The 25,451-nt window shown below is 47.1% G+C and overlaps 1 protein-coding gene across 4 annotated transcripts in view; it reads right to left on the bottom strand.

The window, feature by feature from the left end:
* LOC147420223 (histone-lysine N-methyltransferase ATX5-like) overlaps nt 1–25,451 on the bottom strand; it is a 139,413-nt gene that overhangs the window by 42,726 nt on the left and 71,236 nt on the right. For 3 of the 4 annotated variants that reach the window (XM_086504930.1, XM_086504929.1, XM_086504931.1), the window contains 4 exons: nt 2,380–2,457; nt 2,199–2,255; nt 2,028–2,117; nt 1,862–1,948 (listed from right to left, as the gene is read on the bottom strand). In XM_086504930.1, coding sequence (XP_086361056.1) covers nt 1,862–1,948; nt 2,028–2,117; nt 2,199–2,255; nt 2,380–2,457 — 312 coding nt within the window. Of the gene's footprint in view, nt 1–1,861; nt 1,949–2,027; nt 2,118–2,198; nt 2,256–2,379; nt 2,458–25,451 lie in introns of those variants that run through there. The other variant, XR_015187016.1, reaches the window with a different exon arrangement.

The raw sequence follows: 25,451 nt of genomic DNA, 5'->3' as shown, positions 1-25,451 counted from the left end.
CCGCAGTGGGTTAGGAGATCGGCACCTACATTTGCATATGGCCAGGATACAATAGAGTACACAGATGCATACACATACCTTGGTGTGGTATGTACAGGACCGAAGTTTACTCTTAAGAAAGCAGCGGATGCTAGATTGTCCAGAGCCTCCGCGGCCTTGGGAGGGTTGGAGAGGATGTGTTCTCAAGTGCAGTTTCAGGAACCACGAACAAAACTTTGGCTCTTTGATACTGTGGTGGCTTCGGCTATGCTTTATGGGGTCCAGATTTGGGGACCATCTGTGGATCAGGATAATTGGAAGTCAATGGAGAAACCTTTGGTATCTATGATTTCCCGAATGATTAGAGCCAAGGCCTCCGTACCACATGCGATTACCCGAGCGGAACTAGCTGCCCCTCCGATAGAAATTGAACCTCTTACCAGATCAATGTCCTTTATACATGGTTTGTGGGATAAAAATAATTGCCGATATACTAGATTGGCCCTCGAATCCTCTCGACAATTAGCAATGAAAGGAGATACATCGTGCTGGTATGCGCAACTGTCCTCGTGGTTTCAGAGACACGGGTTTAGTATGGAAAGATTACCCCCCTTCCAATACTCTCTTGAGGCTCCATCACTGGCAATCACACGAACGGAAATTAATAAAATCATCCGCAAGGATCTTATACAGTTGGACACTAAGAGGACATGGGTAGACCCTACACAAGAATTGGGCACGAAGATGGCCGACTACAAAGAAAACTTCCTACAACTATCTGAAGATGGTTTTGTGATTAGCCCAAGCTACATGGATACCCACCTGTCTCATGGTTTGAGATGTGCTATTGGTCAGATTCGTACATCCTCACATCAGCTGGAAATTGAATTTGGTAGATTTAGGGGAAAACCACCTGAGAGCAGAATTTGCAAGTTATGCGGAATGGAGCCGGAGACAGAATTACACTACATATGCCATTGCACCGTATACTATGAGATACGTGGGCGTTTGCATTGCCTATTTAAAGAAGGCTTTGGACCTCTAGATAGAGTCATGCAATACCAGGATCAAAGATGCTTAGGCCTGTACCTACTGGAACTACATCGGCACAGGGATAATCTAATGAGAAGACAAAGAGCACTACAGCCTCAGAGGCAGATCACAGATTTCTTCGGATCGAGAGAAGCAAGAATGGAAGGAGAAGCAAGAGACCAGCAGCGAGCACAAAGGAGTACCCACATTCATACCAAAGGCATCCTCATTGACAGGGCAATTGAGCTTAGGAAATCGAGACGACCATGACCGAGATGCAGAAGCACACTTCACCGGAGGAGACTACAACTCTAGCCAGACACCCAGAATGCTCCTAAGAAGTTTATCTAATACTTTGTATTTAGTTTTTTTCGCATTTATTTTCACACTTTCACACTTTTCACATTTTTCACACTTAGTACTTTAGTACTAAGGTACCCAGACATTGTAACAGACTCACCACTTTTGTATCAGTTTGGTCTCATAGGTCACTCTGGCCTTCTTAAGACGTTAATATAACATTTCATTTCATTTCTCTCTCTCTCTCTCTCTCCCACTTTGTACCTTTATGGTGATACCATTGCTCAGCCTACCAGCCACCCATAGGAGTCGGTAGCACTCCTATCAGTTCTTTGTTTGTAGTTTTCTTGTTTGTACCCAGACTTGGTACTAGACTCATCATTGTAATCAGTTGGTCTCATAGGTCATTTTGGCCTCTTGTAGACGTTAATATATCATTTCATTTCATTTCATTTCATTTCTCTCTCTCTCTCTCTCTCTCTCTCTCTCTCTCTCTCTCTCTCTCTCTCTCTCTCTCTCTCTCTCTCTCCAAAAATTGGTGAACATATACATAGCAATCTTTTCCGTGCTGTCGATATCTTTTCTCACGAAGGTCTGCAATGCTTCTGCGAACAATCTCCCCCCGGTATTCCAACACCTAATAGCAATGCAAGTGTAGGGCTTTTGAGCAGTCAGGAAAAAAAAAAACAGAAGGAACAGCTCATTAAGTAACTTACGATATCCCCCTCTTCAATTGAACACCTGGTGAACAAACCCCAGCCATGTATTGCAGATCTCCCAAAACAAACTCGGGAGTTCTCTGTCACCTGCTTCAAGTCAATATCATTACCTAAACAGTTTTGTCAAGCAGCCAACCAATCATTACAACAGACTCTTTTAAATCATACTTGCAGGTGTTTCAACTTTTCTTCAAAAGATGGGAACTCCTTAGAGTGCAAACCTGCCTGCACAACAAGTGATGCAAAGATAAATATGAAAGGGAAGGACGTCAAGTCTGTGTGCCCCTGTAGCCCTAGCCAACCTAACTCCAAATAGTCTTTCAAAACAAGCTTAAACTTTTTTACTTACTCTTAAACCATCAATTATATACAGAGAATGCCATGAATAACCCCCTGCTAGGTGAGCCATTGACTCCTTTGACCTCTCCTGAAAGTTAGTAAAAACAAGGTTGGTGAAAATTTTCAACAATAATCGAAAACTGAGAATAAGATTATCTATCTTACAGGATGTCTTGGCAGCATTCAAAGAAATCAAGATCTTTTTTTTTTTTTTTGTGTGTAAATTGATAGGGAAACCTCAATCAGAGAGAAAATCCACCAAAAAAGAACAGAGTATGCAAGCGAAGAAGGATATGCATCAAAAGGATGCATGCCTCAATAAAGCTCTACAAACAGATGAAGAATAGCTCAAAATTGTCCAAAGATAGGTCACCACTGTCAAAGGAGAATCGTAACGTCTGTCTCAAGGAGATCTTGAATGTAGCAAAGATATCTGAGTGAGGCTCGCAAAACATCAACTAATTTTTGAAGTTCTAGATTGTAGATAGTGGGAACTACAGGCACTTGTACATTGTCGGATTAGCAATCACCAATAGTGATTACAGCCAGTAGTAGCTGTAACAACGCACAGTCGGTCCGAACCTAGTACAGGCACGTATAAATAGGACCCACTACTTTCATTTTGGAAGCCTGTCACTATGTCGGAATATCTTTAGTCCTCTGAAGTCGTCGAGTTTCTGCTCTAATTGTAATCAAGCTCTGTTGTAATCTAGCATTAAGTGCAGTTGTACTTCTGTTCCATTCTATCTGATCTGACATCTCACTCTAAATCTCCAACCTACAATAGCTGTCACAATGACCAACTCATTCCATTTTGGTGATCACGGTGGGGTGAGCTTAAGCTCTTGACACAAACCGATATCCTAGTTGGAATTTGGAGTCAATTGAACATTCGCAATGTCGCCAAGACGTTCAGCAAGAGGGAAGTGACCTACCCCAATCTTTGCTGAGGATTAGGACCATATTAGCACGGTGGTTGAAGAATCGGAGCAAAGCTCTGATAATGGACCTCCATCCCAAAATGAAGAAACAAATGGCAACCCTGGAAGGAGAGGCATTGAGGGGCTTGGGGACTCTCAGCATTCATCTCAATCCAGGAGAAGGTGATTAGGGCGTGACACACAATCAGCTCGGGCCAAGGTCTCTTGGTACGTCATCACTTTACCTTGCTCTCAGGGAGGGTTGGGGATTATCCACCCAGCATGACAGAGTAGAGCTCTCCTTGGGAAGCTTGTGGTCACAGAACTTCCAGGGGAGGAACCTTGGAAAGAGTTATTGCTTCACCAGATTCAGGCCAAGGTCCCATAGATGGGACGGCCCATGGAGCCCTTCCACCCGTTGATTTTCACAGAGATGTGCAGAGTAGGCCTCAGCAAGAGGTGGGAGGATCGCTTTGTTGCGAGCCTGCTTCAGTCTTGGGAGCAGCTGCGGGGTGGCCTTGAGCTAGGGAGGGTCATCTCCATAGAGTCATAGCAGTCTACATTACTTTCTGAGGAGACTTAGGGCATTCAGTTGTGAGACATGAGGGGGAGACCGAACATGTGTCAGGATATTGTTGAGGCTAAACCTGCAAAGTAGCATACTCCTATGGAGCCGGCAGCTCCCTGCTGGATGCGCGTCTAGAGGTCCTCATCTCAGTTAGGCTTGCTCAGACACAAGTTCTTGCATGTTCTTTGAGGTTTAGAGGGAGGGTCGTCTCCATAGAGTCATAGCAGCCAAGGTACGGGACAGGACGCTTAGTATGCGGCGTACAATACACATACCAGACGTATTTTTGAGAATCAAAAATAAAATACGTCAACTTTTTTAGATATGAAACTTTCAAGAGAAATGAATCAAAATCATGCACCTCCTCAATGACTCTTCAATGTTTAACCATACGATACATAAACAAGCACCCTGAAGCTCTAAAAGACACTTATCAACTGGCAAAAGATATGAGAATAAAATATGTTTTGAACAACAAATCGCTAGAATAGAAAAGTTATGAGTCGTACTGTATGTTTCGATACAAGATGTACCGTATTTTAAATAAAATACCCGTCTTTTAGCTGCTATGCATAGAGTCATTGTTGAGGCACTAGAGATGGCCGAGTGCTGCTCTCGATGGATCGGAGTGGTGGGCATCAGTGGGAGGGCTTGTGTGATAGACCCCGACCCGTCATATCTTGAGTGAGGACACTGGCGGCTCTGCGCTTGGGAAAGTCGGGATCCCTTTACCCAGACGATCACCCGGGGACCCCCTTCTTCTAGTACACAGCTCGGCTGGGTCGCACACACTTATAGCCCGGAGGAAGGCTCATCCTACTACATCAACTCACTGGCAAAAGGAGGGTCTCACTTCTGAGTTCTTGGCAGGTTTTTGGGAGTGTTTGTGGGACAGCAGAAAGCCGAGACGAGCCACCATGGTTCAGTAGCTAGTTGCACATCGAGCTATTGCAGTCTGGAGTTGGTTGGTGCACAGCAGCCTTGCGGCAGTGTGTGGTGCCTGTGACCACCTACTCAAGACTCGGCATCACTGTCTGTGGGATTGCCCCATGGCACAGCAGGTCTGGCTTCAGATTCTGCCTGCACTCTCTACAGCCAGCTAGTACACTTGGGGTGTTGCAGCTTGGTCCACACTCACGGGACCAACACTTATTTTTGAGATTGCTTCCGTCAGCATGATGATTGTGATACAAGACAGTCCTACACTTCAGCTAGCAACAGAGTTAGTCCCTCAAGAGCAGAGCAGAGATAGAGAGTGGTGTTGGAAGCTCATTTGCAGCCTAAGGAAAGATGGTGAAGAGAGGCACAATTTCTGCTGAAGCAATGCAAGTTGTGCTTAATGAGCAGAATCAAGAAATAGCCGAACTTCACCAGGGATTGGTACCTGCTGAACAGTCCCTCACCAAAACATCAGCGACTAAGTATTTCAAGAACAAGAAAAAGAGCTGTTATAGATATGGGATATGCAATTGTGGTGGAAGCTACCAGGTTGTCTTTTGATACCACCATCATCCAGCAGGTAGTCGATACGTTTGAATCTGACACAAGAACGGTCATTGTCAATGGCAAGAAATTTTCAGATTACTGCTACAGTGATATCCCATGTGTTCAGGTCATAGTTACCCGAAATGGGATTTTGGAACGAGGAACGGGCGGCAACAGGCATGAAACACCATTCCCTGTTACAAACACTCACGCTTGAAACACGAAATGCAGATTCGGAACGGGAAGTTGGAATGGGAACGGGGAACGGAGACCTGGAAATGATAATTCCTTGTAACTGTGGTTCAGGTTACCCTTCAACCAGGAATCCCAACCTTGCAATGCACACACCATCAGAAGTTTTTAAACGAAACTGCTCAATCCAGGAAGAAATGAAAGGATGGTAGTCAAGACATTCCAGTCTCGGCAGTGGAAAACAAAGCAGCTTACAGGTTTGCTGCCGAGGCTATCAGTTTATAGAACAACCCTACTTATGTATAGGAAAAATTATCCAGTATGCTTCTCGCCCGCACCATGAATAGCAAGGCGCTCATTGATCCGAGTTTGATTCTTTTCAATAGTGTTGTCACCCAGATTGCCAAAGTCAAGACACAAAATTTGTTCAAAGCCTGGTATGTGTGGCAGTTTCTCTATTTGGCAGCCAGTTTGAAACCACATATCAATGTCCAAAATGTGATTCCAAAGATAAGTGGAGCTGAAGTCCCAGAGGACTAGACAAGTGGTTTGGAATCCCAGACAGAGCAAACGGCTCTGGTTACAGTCGTAGCTAAGAGGGATCTGGGAAAGGCAGAAGCTGGAACATTGGAGCCACCCACAAAGAAATAAAAACTGACTAAGTTCAGTTTAGTGCTTGCACCAAGAAATCCGCCACCACATCAACTACTAATAAGAAATCATAAAATGCATCTAAACAAGCTCCTAGGTCCTCTACAGCAATTGCAATTGTATTGCCTAGCACAACTCCAGATACTGCCATTGAGTTGCAGAAAAGTCCAGAGCAGGCAACCACATCTGAGCAACCCACCATTGTTACATCCACAATCCTAGTATGTGTGGCAGTTTCTCTATTGGGCAACCAGTTTGCCACCACATATCGTTGTCCAAAATGTGATGCCGAAGATAAGTGGAGCCCCAAAGAACTCGACAAGTAGTTTGGAATCCCAAATAGAGAAAATGGCTCTAGTTACAGTCAGGGTGAAGAGGGATCTAGGAAAGGCAGAAGCTGGAACATTGGAGTCGCCCACAACGAAACAAAAACTGACCAAAGAATTATGGGATCAGCTTAGTGCTTGCACCAAGAAATCTGCCACCACATCAACTGCGGATAAGAAATCAAAAACTGCATCTAAACAAGCTCTTGGGACCTTTGTACAACTTTGTGTCCCAAGTACAATGAACCAGCTGATCAGAACAGATACATCAGAATTGTGGATCGGATCAGAGAGTGGTATGAGTAGAGCAAAGCACTGTGGGTCGCATGGAAAAATGTTATGAATGAGACAAGAGCAGAAGACCACCGTCTTAAGAGTTAAAAGATGATCTGATAACCTTCAAGAGGGATGATGACTCAATGGAGAAGCCAAATCAGCATGTGAATCAAATATACGAATGAGTTGTTACAACTATCAGTAGAAGCTTCAATGATCCCTGAGAAGGACTTGGCCAGCAAAGCTAGCTTTGAACCATAGTTCAGAGAGATGGCGAAAATTCTTTTTGAAGCTCAGATCAAAGCCAACCATCCAGATCCAGCTGGTTGGATTCACACTGCCTAGATCTATCACAAACTGGCCGGGGCAAGACTTACCAGAGAACATCAGGAAGAGTTGGAGCAAGAAGCTATATATCGCATCATCCACAAGGAGAACACCGGCTCTAGTGCTCAAGGGAGTGGCCAACCCGGAGTACTTCAGATTCCACCCTAGGTGGTCTAGAAGACTGCCTTGGAAAAGGCTCCAGATAAACGCAAACGCAAACGCTGACATCAGTGCAATATTTGAAATTTTGGAATATGCCAAAATTCAAAGAAAGGGGAGAAGGATGTAGATAGTGGAAACTGCCTCTATACAGGCACTTGTATATAGTTGGATTAGCAATTCCCAGTAGGAATTATAGCCAGTAACTCTAACAATGCACAGTCACAGTCACAAACTAGTACGGGCAATTATAGATACGACCTGCTACTTTCATTTTGGGACCCTATCACTCCATTGGCTGTCTTTCGTCCTTTGTAGTAGTCAAGTTGCTGCTCTAATTGTAATCAAGCTCTGTTGCATTCCAGCATTCAGTGCAGTTATACTTTTGATCCATTATCTGAATACATCAGTTCCAGTGTCTTGTGTCCAATATCTAACTTTGTCTTTCAGTTCAATTTCATTATCTGGTTTGCTTATGTTCATCTGAACTCTAAATCTCCAACCTCGAATAGCTGTCAAAGTGACCAAACTCAGGACAAGATGTGGATAACTCGCCAGGCACGCCTTCAGAGAAACAATCAACATGTGTGTGCAAAAAATCTTGGCGTTCTTTGTCTAGTTCAGACATGTTCGTTCAATGTTCATCATTCAATTCTTTCAAATAGATCGAGTAAACAAAAAGACTGGATTTCATTAATTTTGAAATGGCCAAAGCCGATGCCATAGGGACGGACTCGCCCTTCAATTTTACATCTAGTACAATTTTTCTGCCCTTCTCGTTTGTCAGAGTCTCTTTCTTGGCCCGATGGTCGACCACGGCATTGTTCTTATGGTACCAAGGGACTCCTAGGAGGACGTCACACCCTTCCAAAGGCATGATGTAAAAGTCCTTGTGCCCTAAATACCCCTGACAATGCAAAGAAGTTTTCCAATGATAGGCGTAATAGCTACATCCGGTCCAGAACCGCCTCTGCCGGTGGCCCCATCCTGTCGGGTGTAATCTTGATCCGTGTAGTGAGGAAAAGGTGTTGTGCTCTCTAGAGTGGGTGCTCCTCAGTGCATTATGCATGAAACCTCACTCCAATAGAAGAAACATCACACATGACTCAAACACAGAAGCGAAATATGACTCAAAACACAACTGCAGACTCAACTCATTGGAACTTGACAGGCTGAAAGAACCATATAACTATGGTTGGCAGCACACACAGCTCCAAGCTCAGCACTCAAGGTAGAATGGGGGTGTCGAGGCTCCAATGTGTAGGGAGAGTCACAGTGGCGTGCAGAACTCTAGACTCGGGACCCAAGACTAGACGCTAAACCATACAAAAGTGGATAATGTGCGTACCCACGACTGGAACCAACTACTCATATGTATCTCCTAAAGAGCCACCAACAGCTGGCAGATATCCCAATCCAGCTAAGCCTATCTCCTAACTGAGATGGTGGTGATCTGGCCACGGTGTCAACTGGATCACCATCCGTAACACTTGCCACGTGTCACTACCCAGGCGAGAGTCCGCTCAGAGTGAACTCAAGCCCAACTGCAACTAACTGTCTGTCCAGTGCCTGTGACACTATAGCCCTGCTACAGGTTGCCCGCCACAAGACCACTCACCGTCCCGGTGAGAGAGAACAGTGAAACTGGAAGGAAGGAACAAATGTAGCCAACCTGGCTGAAGAAGCTGATGTACGTATTTGCAGTAGACGATGAAGAAGTGCGAGAAACTCCGCCAGAATTGGATAATCTGATCAAAAAGGCAAGAACTGAAGAAGACCCAAGCATGAACCAACCGCCGAAAGTCACAAGGCATCAAAATATCCAAAGCAAAGAATAGGGCCGATGGACAAATCAGAGAATAGGACGGAGATGGGCAAGCTAGAAAAATGTGTTTCTCCTATCCGAAGAAAATAAGAGCAATCTTAAAATGCTTTGAGTATTTGGTCAAGATTTGAAGCCTTCGCAGGTAATTGCCCAAACTTGAAGCTGCTCAAATAACTCGGCCGAGGAGGGGAGGTTGAGCAGGTGGATAGGGGAGGTTGAGGAGGGGGTAGGGCGAGGGGGAAGAGTAGGGGCGAGTGAGAGAGGGAGAGGGTAGGGGCTGGGTGGGTTGGGTAGGGCCGAGTAGGGGGTGGGTAGGGACTAGGTGGGTTGGGTAGGGGTGAGTAGGGGGTGGGTAGGGGCGAGTGAGAGTAAGGGGGAGGGTAGGGGCGAATAGGGGGTGGGTAGGGGCGAGTGAGAGTGAGGGGTTGGGTAGGGGCCAGTAGGGACGAGAGGGGGTCAGTTGGGGCGAGGTGGGTTGGGTAGGGGCGAGGCTAGGGAGGGTAGGGGGGAGTAAGGTTGGTTAGGGCTGCTAGGGAGGGTAGGGGTGAGGGGGAAAGGAAAGGGGCGAGTTGGGGGGGGGTATAGGGGCGAGTAGAGAGGGGGTACGGGCGAGCGAGGGTAGATAGGGGCGAGAGCATGAGGGGGTGGCGAGGGGCGAGGGGGTGGGTAGGGGCGAGTAGAAAGGGAGTAGGGGCGAGTGAGAGTAGATACGGGCGAGAGCATGAGGGGGTGGAGAGGGGTGAGGGTGGTGAGGGATGGGTAGGGGCGAGGGGGTGAGAGTAGGGACAAGGTAGGAGTAGTGATGGGCGAGGGTTGAGGGGGTGTGGCTAGGGCGAGGAGGGGATAGGGTCTAGGGGGGGTTCGTGAAAGGGTGGGTGCACATGCACATGCACATGCACAGATAGCCTTCCATCAAAGCTAAATTTTGTGGTACTCTGATTCCCCACAGAAGGTCCATATAGTAGTATACCCACTGGTCTTCCCAATAGTTTTACAAACCAGTCTCTTCCAAAATCAGTATTGCTTGATGCTTCTGTAACCTTGAATGAAGCTAACCTTATCTTCTGTGACACGGACCATAGCAATATGCTCTGCATCTTGTCTAGCAGCGCGGGGTGGGTACAAGAGTCGCATAAGTGTCTTCCTTTTACTGGGTCTGGAGATGGCACTGCTAAAGAATTCCCTATAGGTGAAGAGGTTGCTGCATCAAAAAGCAGAGAGACATCATGAGCGGGGAGCACATCAAGCTTGAAATCGACTTCTTTTTGTTGTATCCTGCCTTGAGAAAGCTCAGTGAAGGGGAGTTCGCTAGACACACAGAAGAGCTTATTCTTGGTCAAAGAAGCAGACACCAATGGGGCTGATGATAGGGGGGGGGGGGGGGTGAACTCTTGTAGAGGAGATTCGTTTCTGCTACTATGAATCTTCGTAGGCTCACCCAATCCAAAGGCTTCCATCAAGGACGCATAGTGAGTAGGTTCTATGACCTCCACCCTTTGAGCTGACTCAGGTAGCTCATTGGGTTTAGTTTACTGAGGAAACATTGGAAGAGGGTGTACCCTCAGGCAAATATTGAATAGACGAACCACAACAAAATCCAAGTTAAAGGTGAAGTCTTGTACCTGCAGAGGCACCTTGTCCACTATGCCCACTGGGTAGCTGTCCTCTAGTCAGCCAATGTAACTGTGAAGGGAGTAGGGCAAGTAGGCTGTAGACCTAGAGCCAACATAGTGAACTCGGGCATCAGGTTGATGCCAGATCCACCATCCACTATCACTCCTAAGAATTGCCGCCCCAAGATGGACACGGTGAGACGAGGGCTTCTATAATCAGTGAGGGGAGCAGCGGGATGGGATATCATATAGGACTCTGTGGGTCGCACTCGGAGGTGCCCGCCACTAGGACTTGCGCCGGGGTAAAGTGATTGAATAACAGCAAGGGTGTCACTTCTAAAACTCGCATCTAGCTGCAGCATGTCATAGAGGGACACTTGTTGGAAGGTGTTCTTCAAGATTGTCTCTGCTATAAGCTTTTCTTTCTCTACCAATGGTTCCTCTAGTACCTTGATCTGTTGTAGATCAGCAACTGCTTCCAAGAAAGCGTCATCGATATCGGAGAGCAAAGATTTGGATCCTTGCTTGGCACTGTGGGATGGCTTGTCAACAACTGAAGGCGGTGTCACGAGGACGTGGCAGTTATTAACCATGTCACAGAGATGTGGCAACTGCTAACCTTGGTTGTTGGTTTCTTTCCAATGGGGTTTATTTTATTTGTTTAACACCCTCTTTTTGAAGCAGCAAACGGTCGGACATTGTATGGCCAATGTGAACGGTAGATTCACCCGCAGACGGGAAGTGGTCGGCACTGGAATTCGTATGGTAAGAGGATGTCTAGGCTTAGAGCAAGATCATATAGGTCCCCCCATCGCACTTAGCAAGTTGGTGGATACTAGGAAGTGAACTCAATTAAGGCGTAAAGTCAAGGTGGGACTACCAACAAAAAGTATCCGACAGTTGGGCCACATTGCACTTTTGGATGCGGCTCCAATGAGGATAGATGGTCAGAAGACCAGTGGGAGCCCACCGGAAGCATCTCCTAAAATTTAGGGAACTGCTATTTTGGGCCGTGAAATGTGTTCGCGTCATTACCTCCGGTATGACTAGGGGAACATTATATAACTCTATCGCGAAGTCAACTGGGCAACCGGTCAGGATATTTTTAAGCGGCAAACCCGAAACGGGAAAATGCTTGAAAATGCGCCAAGTGTCACATTTTCGTGAACTTTCCTCTTGCAGAAAAATGGGCGCTGATTTTTATGCTGGGAGAGGCTTCATTTGCAACCTGTCACAGGTTAAGAGCTATGGAGTGCTTCCTTTCCCTCTCATGTACAGTGTGGTGCTAGGAGTGATGCCCTGCACACTACACACTGCTCTCTCTCTCCCCTACGTGCAATTATGTGATGCCCCACAAGAGGGCTCCTCATTTGACTGATGTACAGTTGTGTGGGTTCATGCTTTTGTGCTGAGGCAAGAGCCTCTTTGAGCAAGAACAGGGGTAGCTAACTGCTTCTCCAAAGCAGGCACTGGTGAGGGTCATAACCTCACCGTTCAGGTGCAAAATCAGCGCTGTGTATGCGCTGTAAATTCACTGTTTTTCAGCCGTACGGACGCCAGGATCATTGGGAATCGTGCCCCACTGGCAAAGGACAGTTAGGGGACTGTTTGGGGCTGAAAACAGGGCAAAAACCAGTAAATACAGCGTGCTGAATTTACTGTTTTTGGACAGGAATCAGAGGGTATACGCCAGTGCAAGCGATATCCAGCAGGGGAATTGGTTTCGCGCAAGTTTTGGGGCTGTTATGCTGCCGAAATTTGGCCAAATCAAATGGTATCTAGGTGGATACACGTGAAGGATTCCCAGGACCTTACCTTGTAATTTACCCTCCTAAAGAATAAAGAAATACCGAAAGGGGCGCCAATTTTGGGGCCTACAAATTGTCGGCGTCTGCTCGGAGCATTCTAGCTTCCGAGCCGTGTGTGTATAAAGTTAACTCCCGTCGCCGGTTCTCTTTGCAAAGTGCTCTGTGTGTGTGTATAAAGTAAAGAATTTCGGGTGAAAGCCAACGCCTACCGCCCTACGGGCCGGTTTCATGGTTCCATTGCCGGGATATCAATCACTTTTTCCTCAAAGAGTGAGCCTGGATTGTTCAGCGTAAAGACACACAGTGCAAGAACGCGGGGATTACACTATGGCCGACAAGGGGAAGGGAATTATGGAAGAGGGTTCCTCTCCAAAGGACAGGCAGGAGATTCCTATGGTTTTTGAGATTGGCGAGAGCTCACGGCCACGTTAGTCTGTACCTCCTGTCAACGTGAATGTCCCTCCAGTACTACAGGGCTTTATGACAGGGCAACTTGAGGATGATGCGTTTAAGACTCAGTTAGTTGCCGCGGTGAATGTCTTATCGCAGCTGGTGCAGAATCCGAGGTTTATGGAATTCTTGCAAGCGCCACCAGTGCAACAGCAAAATAGGCAACCTACGCCGCGTACGGAGCTTGTTGAAGCTCAAGCCTAGGTACTTCATGAGGCGCAGGAGGAAAGGGAACACTCGCATGTTGCGGAGTCGGGGGCTCCAAAGCAGGTTCCTCCCGTTCTTGAACAGGTGGCTAGAACGCCTATTCCACAGGTTATGCCAGTTCAGCCCGCCACCTTTCAGAGCCAGCATGGTGTCTTGAATGGACAGGGAGCTGGATACCAGGCTATGCACTCAGTTTTTCCACCACCCACGGTACATCCTGGGTATTTCGGGGGTGGATCAGTGTTCCAAAGTATGGTTGGTTATGCGTCTGGAAGTCAGCCGTATATGCCAGGAACAGTGTTCGGGGGTATGCAAGGCATCATGCCAAACCCCATGTATGGTACTATCGGCATGCAGCAAGGTTTACACGGCAACCAGGGCCAGTTTGGGGTGCCACAGGTCATTTTGGCATGGCTGGTTTTTCTGGACAGCAGCCAGATATCGCACCTCTGACGCAAAATGTGAATGGCCAAGGCGTGCCGATCATGCCTAGTACAGTGCCCATGTTGCAGACCATTCCATATGACAACTTGGGGGCACTAGAGAAGCCGAAGGCTTACAAAGAAGGTGGTGCATCAGTAAAGTTCAGTACCTTCAGTGGTTTCGAGGATAAGACAAAGGCCCTCACTTTCCTCCAGCAGTTTGATACAGCTTATGCGGGAGGGAATTTTACAGAGGCCTCGAAGGTTAGGAAAGCTGCCACTTTCTTAAAGGACAATGCGCTTACATGGTGGACGACATTGTTAATGCAAGGACAGGCACCCGCCACTTGGGTTTATTTCAAGCAAATGTTTGCATCTGCTTGGCTATCAAATGAATTTGAAGCCGATGTCCTGACAGATTGGCACCAGCTTACTTCAGCTTCGTGCAAGAGTTTGCTGGAGTACAATAGGAGGTTTTGTAAAGCGTTACTCTCAGTGACCTCCTACAGATTTGTGCCACTGACAGAGCAGATAGAGAAGTATTGTTGTGGGCTGCCTAAAGGGCTTCGTGATTACTGTACAAAGAACAGAGTGGCTACCCTTACTCAGCTTATGGAAGTTGCGAACACTGGTCTTGCCCTGTTGAAAGGAGAGGACAGTGGATTTCCGAGCAGTGATAAAGGAGGGCAGCAAAAGAAAAATTCAGCGAAGAAGCCCTTTGTGAAAACGGCTCCTGATGCGTCACAGGGGTCAGAACAGGCCACCAAAGACAAGGATTCAGCTGGGACTTCTGGAGCGCAGGCAAAGAAACAGAAAAGAAAGCCTTTTGTGCGCAAGTCGCTCGAGGAAAAGAAGGTCCTAATGGCTGAGAACAAATGCTTTATATGCGAGCAGCCTGGTCATGTTTCTATCAATTGTCCACAAAGGAAAAGGCCAGCTGACTCAGAGGATAAAGAAGACCAGAAAGGCAAGAAGCCTAAACCCACGGTAGGTTTAGTGCCAGACATGGTGGGTGACAGGCCCAGCACAGATGCCAGTGAGTTATGCAGGGCATGGGGTAAAGTTAGGGATCAGACGGCACTCATCTTCTTTGATCCAGGTGCCAAAGCCAACTTTATCTCACCAGAGTTAGCTATGAAGCTGGGAATCAGAGCTGAAGAGATGGAGTACACAGCAGAGGCAGGGTTGGCATGTCCTGGCCACTCAGAGTGTGTTACTCCCATCATTGGAAAACTGCGTCTGCATATTCAGTCGTATGTGGACATTGAAGAGTTTTACATCATGCCGCTGGAAGGTTGTGACGCCTTGTTGGGGATCCCGTGGATGTTCCGAGTGCATGGAGTCTTGGATGCCTACAACAAAAAGATCACTGTACAACATAGGGGCAAAACTCACATCTTGGATGTAAAGCTTAAAGGAGAGTGAGTCCCTATTGTATCTGCTTCTGCTGTCACTTCTGTAATAAAGAATCATCTTTCTGTGTACTTGATTTTTGCACGTGATGTCTCAGATAGGGATCAGTCAAATTTATTTGTGTTAGATAAAGAAAGGTTAGCATTTTTGCAAAAGTTTAGTGACTGTTTTTCTGATTCATTACCGTCGCAATTGCCGCCAGAGAGACCTGAGGACCATCGGATAGATTTGGTGCCAGGGTGTAGCCCACCAAATAAACCTCCCTACAGGGTTAGTGCGGCGCAGCAGAAAGAGATTATGGGCCAAATTGAGGAGTTATTAGAGAAGGGGCTTATCCAACCTAGTTCTTCACCTTTTTGCTCCCCAGTGCTCCTAGTGCAGAAGAAGGATGGCTCATGCCGCATGTGTATTGATTACCGTGCGTTGAATAAGAATACCATCAAGAATAGGTTTCCTATTCCTCGCATTGATGATATTCTCGATCGTTTAGAGGGTGCTGCAATTTTCAGCAGGATAGACCTTAAGAGTGGGTACCATCAGATTCGTATAAGCCTAGAGGATGTGCACAAGACTGCGTTTAGAACGACATTTGGGCTAACAAATGCTCCTGCCACGTTCAACAGAATGATCGACCGGATTTTCCGCTCACATCAACAGTTTGTTGGAACATTCTTCGATGATATTATTGTGTATTCGAAGAATGAAGAGGAGCATAGGCGTCACTTGACCATTGTGTTCGAAGAGCTGCGCAATCATAGGTTACTTGTCAATCCTAAGAAAAGTGAATTCTTCCTTGAAGAGATCCACTTTCTGGGCCACATAGTCTCAAAGGATGGTGTTAGAATGGATCCCGCAAACGTTGAAGCTATCAAGACATGGCTAGACTTGAAGACTGTGCACGATGTGAGAAGCTTCTTGGGATTGTGTTCCTACTATAGAAGGTTTATCAGAAATTTTGCAGAGATAGCATCGCCTCTTCACGCATTGCAAAAGAAAGAGGTCACTTTCAGATGGACCCAAAAAGAGATTTCAGCTTTTAGTCTCTTAAAGGAAAAGTTGACTTCAGATCCAGTTATTGTTTTGCCAGATCTCAGGAAGTCATTTGTGGTCCAGTGTGACGCGTGTGGCAGTAGCATTGGAGCAGTGCTAATGCAAGATAGACGGGTAGTAGCCTATGAAAGCCGAATTTTGCAAGGGCCAGAGAGGACTATGCAAGTCTATGAGAAAGAGCTCTTGGCCATGATTCATGCGCTTTCTAGCTGGAAGCACTACCTCTTAGGTGCTGATTTTGTTGTCCAAACAGATCATCAGACCTTGCGATACTTCTTGACACAATCAAAGTTATCCGAAAAGCATATGCGATGGGCAAACATTCTTTCCATGTTCCACTTCCAGATTATGCATGTGGAAGGCAAGAAGAATGTTGTGGCTGATGCGTTATCAAGAAAGCCACAAATTTCAGCTGTGTCAATTCCTTATCATCATGAGTTAGATGACATGAAGGAACAGTATACTGTTGATGAAGATTTTGCAAGGATCTTTGAACAGTTACAAGAGGGGCAACATCACGAGCACTACCTCCTCAGAGATGGCTTTATGATGATGCATGGCAGACTTTGTGTCACTAGGCAACTGCGACATAAGGTCATGGAAGAGAGTCATGTCCCACCGTATGCAGGGCATCGTGGCATTGATGCAACAGTTAAAGCGGTAGAGACGTTCTTCTATTGGCCTATCTTGAGGAGAGATGTGGATGCCTTTGTGCGAGCATGCATAGTTTGCCAAAAGGTCAAGTTTGACAGGCAAAAGGCACCACTGCCGATTCCGGATAAGCCATGGGAAAGCATTGCTATGGACTTTATCTTTGATCTTCCAAGGACGCCAACAGGGAATGATGGTATCTGGACCATTATCTGCAGGTTCAGCAAGCAAGCCCATTTTATCCCTGTCAGGAAGAAGATAAAATCTGATCAGATGGCACGCTTGTTCATGTACAATGTGTTTAAGTACCATGGTATGCCACAATCGATTATCAGTGATCGTGATCCTCACATGACCAGTTTGTTCTGGAGAGGATTGTTTGAGAACATGGGTACTACGCTCAAGTTCTCGTCTTTGTTTCATCCACAAACTGATGGACAGTCAGAAGAGGCTAATTCTACTGTCTTAGATCTGCTGAAATGCTATGTGTCAGATAATAAGGGCAAGTGGGAACAGTATTTGCCTATGCTTGAGTATGCGTACAATAATACGGTGCATTCGTCTACTGGCAAAGCACCTTTTGAAATTGTTGAAGGCGGCAAAAAGGTTCCTCCCATTTTGCATACAAAGGACAAGATCTTTGAGGCAGATCGATATGTTGAGAACATGGATGAGATGTATAAGAAGATTAAAGTTGCCTTGGAGAAGACTCAGTCAAAACAGAAAAAGGCTGCTGATCGTCACCGTCGTGAATTGTTGTTATCACCTGGTGATTGGGTTCTGCTAAGGTTCGAAAAGGCAAGGTTAAAGAAGATGAAGGGCAAGGAACGGCTGTTTCCTAAGCTCAGCATGCGTTACTATGGGCCTTTTCAAGTGCTTGACAAGATCAGCGATGTGGCTTACAGGCTGAAACTGCCTGATGCGTGGAAGATTCATAATGCGTTTCACGTGAGTCTTCTAAGACCCTTCGTGGGTGATGTGCCAGAAGATATGCCAGTTGAGGATCAGCCAGAAGTTGAGGAACTTGATGAGATCCTGGTACCTGAGCAAGTTTTGGCACATAAGGACAGAAAAGTTAAAGGACAAGTTGCAAGACGCTATTTGGTGAAGTTCAAGAACTATCCGCCTATAGATGCAAAGTGGATGGAAGAGCATGAACTATCAGAGTCACCAAATGTATTGCAGCTTTACCTTGAAGCCTTTGGGTTACAGCCTACTTATGCCCCAACCCAACGTGTGCAAAGGAGGGGTAATGATAGAGCTACTACATCAAATGTACATATGAATTCAGTGCCATAGATGGAAATGGCAAAAGTATGAAGGCCTCATTAAGTCATTTGTATCTATGTATGTTACGACCTTTCTTGCAGATACATGCGATGATAAAAGAGTGTTAATAGCACAAGATCATCAGTGGCGTGTATTTATGGTATGCAATCGAGGACGTTTGCGATTTCAAGAGGGAGGTATGTCACGAGGACGTGGTAGTTATTAACCATGTCACAGAGATGTGGCAACTGCTAACCTTGGTTGTTGGTTTCTTTCCAATGGGGTTTATTTTATTTGTTTAAGACCCTCTTTTTGAAGTAGCAAACGGTCGGACATTGTATGGCCAATGTGAACGGTAGATTCACCCGCAGACGGGAAGTGGTCGGCACTGGAATTCGTATGGTAAGAGGATGTATAGGCTCAGAGCAAGATCATATAGGTCCCCCCATCGCACTTAGCAAGTTGGTGGATACTAGGAAGTGAACTCAATTAAGGCGTAAAGTCAAGGTGGGACTACCAACAAAAAGTATCCGACAGTTGGGCCACATTGCACTTTTGGATGCGGCTCCAATGAGGATAGATGGTCAGAAGACCAGTGGGAGCCCAACGGAAGCATCTCCTAAAATTTAGGGAACTGCTATTTTGGGCCGTGAAATGTGTTCGCGTCATTACCTCCGGTATGACTAGGGGAACATTATATAACTCTGTCGCGAAGTCAACTGGGCAACCGGTCAGGATATTTTTAAGCGGCAAACCCGAAACGGGAAAATGCTTGAAAATGCGCCAGTGTCACATTTTCGTGAACTTTCCTCTTGCAGAAAAATGGGCGCTGATTTTTATGCTGGGAGAGGCCTCATTTGCAACCTGTCACAAGTTAAGAGCTATGGAGTGCTTCCTTTCCCTCTCATGTACAGTGTGGTGCTAGGAGTGATGCCCTGCACACTACACACTGCTCTCTCTCCCCTACGTGCAGTTATGTGATGCCCCACAAGAGGGCTCTTCATTTGACTGATGTACAGTTGTGTGGGTTCATGCTTTTGTGCTGAGGCAAGAGCCTCTTTGAGCAGGAACAGGGGTAGCTAACTGCTGCTCCAAAGCAGGCAATGGTGAGGGTCATAACCTCACCGTTCAGGTGCAAAATCAGCGCTGTGTATGCGCTGTAAATTCACTGTTTTTCAGCCGTACGGACGCCAGGATCATTGGGAATCGTGCCCCACTGGCAAAGGACAGTTAGGGGACTGTTTGGGGCTGAAAACAGGGCAAAAACCAGTAAATGCAGCGTGCTGAATTTACTGTTTTTGGACAGGAATCAGAGGGTATACGCTAGTGCAAGCGAGTTCCAGCAGGGGAATTGGTTTCGCGCAAGTTTTGGGGCTGTTATGTTGCCGAAATTTGGCCAAATCAAATGGTATCTAGGTGGATACACGTGAAGGATTCCCAGGACCTTACCTTGTAATTTACCCTCCTAAAGAATAAAGAAATACCGAAAGGGGCGCCAATTTTGGGGCCTACAGGTTGTCGGCGTCTGCTCGGAGCATTCTAGCTTCCGAGCCGTGTGTGTGTTTAAGTGTTAACTCCCGTCGCCGGTTCTCTTTGCAAAGTGCTCTGTGTGTGTGTATAAAGTAAAGAATTTCGGGTGAAAGCCAACGCCTACCGCCCTACGGGCCGGTTTCAGGCGGGGTATGAGAATGTGTGGGGGAGTTGAACTTGCTGGAATGCTAAGACTGAGAGCGGCCCTTTGGGCCCATGTATGGACGTCTGCTGGCTCCTTTACCAACTGCAACTTGTCTTGAGGGGTAACCACATGGGCAGAAGGAGGCGGCTGAGGGATGGTGCTTGGTAAAGGTAAACTCATTTTGGCTTTGACTTGAGCTCGAAGCTATGGATGCACGAAGTTTGGGACAATCCTTACTGTAGTGATCCTTCACTTTAGGGCAGTGACAGCAGGGAGGGGACCCTTCTGGTAGGGGGCATTTGCTTTGGTAATGACCATATTTCCCGCATTGTAGCACAAAATGGGCCGATTCAATGGGCCAGTCGAAGGGCGAGGTGGTCATTGCTCCTGATGCATAGTTGGAGGTGGAGGCATAGAACCTTTGAGGGGATGAGGGAGCATGGGCATGATAAAAGCTCTGAGAGGGAAAAGTACTCTGCATACCTTGCATAGGAGGGGCTGTAAGCAAAGGTGGCATGTGGTTTGGATGGCCATAGGGGGAAACCATGTTGGATGCAGGTGCTATCCCTTGTTGAAGAGTAGGACCAAGACTTTGCTGTATTTGTCACAATCCCTTGAGGTAGTAGCAATCCTTGTCCTTGTGTCCAGACTTTTCACAGAAATGGCAATAAACCCGAAGGGAGCATTCATGTGGAGGGTGCCCTGGCAAACGGCACAAGGTACACCAAACCACAGCCTTAGGCTCTTGGTTAGACCTGAGTTTTTCTAGCTCGCGCTTGATCTATTCCAAAGCCTCATGATGTGGAGGCTTCTCCTGTCTCACAAAAAAGGACCTCTCCTCTTGAAGTGCTCGTTGTAACTTTAGGGCTTCTAGCTCCTTGCGTAAAGATGTTGAAGGATCAGAGGGACTTTCTAAAAAGACTGAGGTGGTCTCTACCTGAGGAGATTTGGTGAACAGCTTCCTAGCTCCTTCTATCCGAGTAGCTGCAACGACAAATTCCTCCAGAATGGCGTCGGGTCAGAGACTCTCTCGGAGTTTTTGCTGAGAGGTTTTGGGAAGAGCTTTCTCCACCCACTTCTTAACCATAAACTCACCTGGTTGCTGAGGAAGCTTAGAGACCAGAGACTTGGTTCTGGTCATGAGTTCTACAAAAGTCTCATTTGGCTGGAGCATCAGGTTGGCCAACTCATCCAGGACCTTCTCCTCGAAGTCCCCTGGTCTGAAAGCTTCACAAAACTGTTGTCGTAGAGTGGTCCAAGTTGTAAAGTGGTTCTCTGCAAACTGACTGTACCACTTGTTTGCTAAGCCATCCAAGGTAGATGGAAAGAGTACTAGGTAGGCATCCTCTCGGTTGAGGCCACGACCTCTACAGAGAGAAACAAACCTCCGGGCATGGTCGTCAGCATCCTTTGTGGAGAGACCCTTGAAAGTCGAAAACTCAATATTCACCTTAGCTAGAACACTTGTGAGCTCCTCCATGGCTGTCTGTGCAGGAGCTTGTTGCACTAGAGCTTGCTGTAACACAGGGGATGAGAAGTTTATTGATAGGGGTGACTGGGGAGCTGTAGAACTCGTTGAGGGAATGGAGGTAGCTGCAGGGGAAGGTAGGGATAATGGGGCTGGTGGACTTCTACTTGGCACGAAGGGTTGACGCTTCCTATGGTAATACTTTAGAGGACTTAATAGCGGACTTTGTCGCTCCTTTGACTTCCTTGTATGTGTCATACAGTAACCAAGAGTCCACCCAAGCTTCTGGGCATGAACTGACTGAACATTGGACTAGGCTTCCCTAGACCAGGACGACTGACTCTCTGGCTAGACCTGGACGAGACCTACCTAGACCTGGACGAGAGACTAGACCCCTCGCTAGACCTGGACAAGACCAGGCTGGACCTGGACGAGTGACTAGACCAAGCTGGCAGAGGGAAACTGGACGACACCTAACTAGATCAAAATCTCAGACAAACACAGACGAGTGCTTAATCTTAATCAGCTAGCTACTCGACCCATAGACGTAACGGAGTGAGACTTCAGTTGAGGTCCCATCGGGCGTGCCAAAAATGAGAGCACCTGTAGCAAGGAACCAGGTGCAAGGAAAAGGTATCGTGCTCTCTAGAGTGGGTGCTCCTCAGTGCAGTATGCATGAAACCTCACTCCAACAGAAGAAACATCACACATGACTCAAACACACAAGCGAAATATGACTCAAAACACAACTGCAGACTCAACTCAATGGAGCTCGACAAGCTCAAAGAACCATACAACTCTGGCTGGCAGCATAGACAGCTCCAAGCTCAGGACTCAAGGTACAATGGGGGTGTCGAGGCTCCAATGTGCAGGGAGAGTGCCAGTGGCGTGCAGAACACTAGACTCAGGACCCAAGACTAAACGCTAAACCATACAAAAGTGGATGATGATGCGTACCCACGACTGGAACCAACCACTCATATGTATCTCTTAAAGAGCCACCAACAGCAGCTTGCAAATATCCCAATCCAGCTAAGCCTATCTCCTAACTGAGGTGGTGGTGATCTGGCCACGGTGTCCACTAGACTACCATCCGCAACTCTTGCCACATGTCACTACACATGCGAGAGTCCGCCCAGAGTGAACTTAAGCCCAACTGCAACTAACTGTTTGTCCAGTGCGTGTGACACTGTAGCCCTGCTACAAGTCGCGCCGCCAATTCAGGTGAAATGAAGTTGGCCTTGGCTCCTCCATCAAAAAAGATAAGGGCTTCCTGATCTTTCGCTTTGCCCCAAGCTCGGCAAAGTTCGATATTGTCATCTATCTGGCTTGGGTCGGTTCCCATGCAATCCGGTACCAGTCCGTCTTTCATCTTGCCTTTTGTGCCACGTTCCTCCGCTGCTCTAGAACTCTCTGGCTTGTCTTCAGTCTGTCCTTGTTGTGCCTTTTTGGGGCACTTTGCGGAGATGTGCCCTTGTTCCCTGCAGTCAAAACACTTTCCCTCTTTGAGATAGTTAGCCCTTTCTCTAAGAGTCAATCGGGGTCGTGTATCTTTCTTTTCCTGGGGATTCTTTTTCTTTCTATTTTCATTGTTGGAGGTCTGTCTGGTCCTTTGAGTCAAGAATTCATCAGTGGGGTAGGTCAAATTCCCCGAACGTATCGAGAACCCCTGTTTCGCATGACCCATTAGTTCTTGAAGAGTCCGACTTTTATTCAAGGCCTCGGATCTCTGTAGGGAGTCCGCAACAAAACCGCTCAATCCGTTCTTTAAAAGTGACTTTCTTAAACGAAGAGATCGGTAGAAAAGAATCCGAAAACCTCTTGCAATATGCGTCCAAAGAATCTCCCTTGGTCATCCGGAGATGGTTCCAAGCAGTTCTTACATCTTGTTCGTACTCCCGGGCCAACCAAGAAGAAATAAAGAGCCGTTTCAATTTCAACCACTTGACTAGGGCTTCTTTCCTCAAAAGAAGAGTGAACCACCATGTTCGAGCATTTCCTTTTAAAAATGATGCAGCCCTCCTGATCTTGGAGTGCTCAAAGCGCGGTAATCTACGCACACGGATTTTGTTGGACTGCTTCTTAGGCGCTATCACCATGGGTGATAACCACTCAGAGTGCTCCACAGGTACAATGATCCCTGCCTCTTGCATTTTTTCTAACTCTGACTTGACCGCCTCAGCATACTTCGGGTTGAGCTTGCAAGCTCGGCCTCTTACAGGCTTAGCCCCTTCAACCAGAGGTATAGTGTGGACACTCAATTCTGGTGGGATCCTCTCCAAATCCTTGTAGGACCAGGCAAAAACATCTTTAAAAGAGTGTATGAAAGAGACTACCTGATTGAGTAATGCGGGATGCTCCCATAACCAAGCTGCTAAGAGTACATGCTGAGGGTTGTCAGGATCTCCCAAGTTGACTTCTCTGACCGGGTCAGGGGGTGTAGCTGTAGAGGGTGCTTCCGAAGATGAGAGGTGAGCTACCTCCTGGAGCTTCGAGACATCATGTGCAGGTGTTTGATCGATTGGAAACTCCGCATACTCTTCTTGTAACCATACTGGTGGAAGCTCCTCGAAGGGTAAATCTTCAGACCCAGACATAACAGAGTGCTTTTGAAGGGGGTCCGACCTGGGAGATGCTACAGGAAGGGGGAGATCTTTCGTGAGTTCATGCAGAGGAGATTTCTTCCCCCTTCGGTGATGTGTTATAGGTTCCCCGAGACCGAGAGCTTCCATCGGCGGGTCATTCGAAGCATGAGAATTTGGGGTTGACACACTTACTTCTTCGACTGTTCTACTGTCTGCTGTAGGACTACTGTCTGCTGTAAGACTTTGGACATTTGTGTCCTCCTGAGGAGTTGGAAGAGAGAGTGTTACCGGCGGCACAAGTGAGTTTTGAATAGAGACCACATAGCATGGCATCGATGTGGTAGCTTCCAACCACTGTAGCAGGTCCTCATCAGACCCGTCAGGTGGATGGGCTGCTCAGGGTCGGGGTTGTACTGTACTGACAATGAGCTGTGATGAGCCACTGGATCCATCCCTCCTTCAAGCTGAATTGGTTGCATTTGGGAGCCAGGAGTATGTATCCACATGGCGTCGTTTCCCCAATCATGAAGTGCCTTAGTATGCCGCAACCATGGTCTACCAATCAGCAAAGGAAATCCTCCCTCCACCTGAGGAAGACTGACCACCACAAAATCCAAGCTAAATGTGAAGTCTTGTACCTTCAAAGGAACCTTCTCTACTATGCCCACAGGGTAGACTGTCCTCTGGTCTTCCAATGTAACAGTGAATGGAGCAGGGCGGGTAGGCTGCAGACCTAAGGTTGACATGGTAAATTCTGGCATTAGGTTGATTCCAGACCCACCATCCACTATGACGCCTGAGAATTGATGCCCAAGAATAGATACAGTGAGACGTGGACTTTTATAGTCGGTGAGGGGAGCAGCTGGATATGAAATCATGTAGGACTCCAAGGGCTTCACACGTAGGTGCTCGTCACTAGGCCCTGTACCAGGGTACAGAGACTGAATTATTGAGAGGGTGTCACTTCTAAGGGTTGCATCTAGCCGGAGCATCTCATAAAGAGACACTTGTTGAAAGGTGTTCTTCAAGATTGCTTCCGCTGTGGGCTTAGCTCCTACAATCGGGGCCTCCTCGGAAATTTTGACCTGTTGCAAGTCAGCCACTACTGCCAGGAAGGCTCCATCAATGTCCGAAAGCATAGAGATTGGCCTATTCTTGTCACCACTTACGGGTTCAACATTTTGATAAGGTTGCGGAAGTGATGGACAAGATGGTCCTGTTGGCAAACTTAAACCCAAGGTTGCTCTTTGTGCCCGCCGAGTGAGCACGCCAGCAGGCTCTGCTTGTTGTGGCTGAACTGTATTTGTAGCAGGTGCTGGTTGAGCGGTGGTGTTCACTGTGATTAGATTGATCTTCGGGAATGTAAACTCTTATTGGTTTTGATTCGGGCCTGAAGATGAGGATGCCCTTTGTTTGGGACAATCCTTACTGTAGTGGTCCTTAAACTCCGGACAATGTCTGCAAGGAAGAGACCCTTCAGGTAAAGGACACTTACTTTGGTAATGCCCATATTCACCGCATCTGTAGCATAAGATTGGCCGATTAGACGAACGAAACAGGGGACGAGGTGGTCGCTGCTCTTGTTGCTGCATGGAGCTGGAGGCTGAGGGGTAGAAGCTTTGGGGAACTGAGGGAGTACTAGCATGATAAAAGGTGGGGGATGCAAAGTTGTTGTGCATACCTTGCTGCATAGGGAGTGTTGTTAGTAGAGGGGGCAATGGGTTTTGATGGCCATAGGGTGA

This window comes from Adiantum capillus-veneris, chromosome 28 (assembly GCF_014529385.1).
Source record: "Adiantum capillus-veneris isolate H3 chromosome 28, ASM1452938v2, whole genome shotgun sequence".
NCBI lineage: Eukaryota > Viridiplantae > Streptophyta > Polypodiopsida > Polypodiales > Pteridaceae > Adiantum > Adiantum capillus-veneris.
The sequence above is the reverse complement of the archived record's forward strand: the minus strand, read 5'-3'. Positions and strand labels throughout refer to the sequence as shown.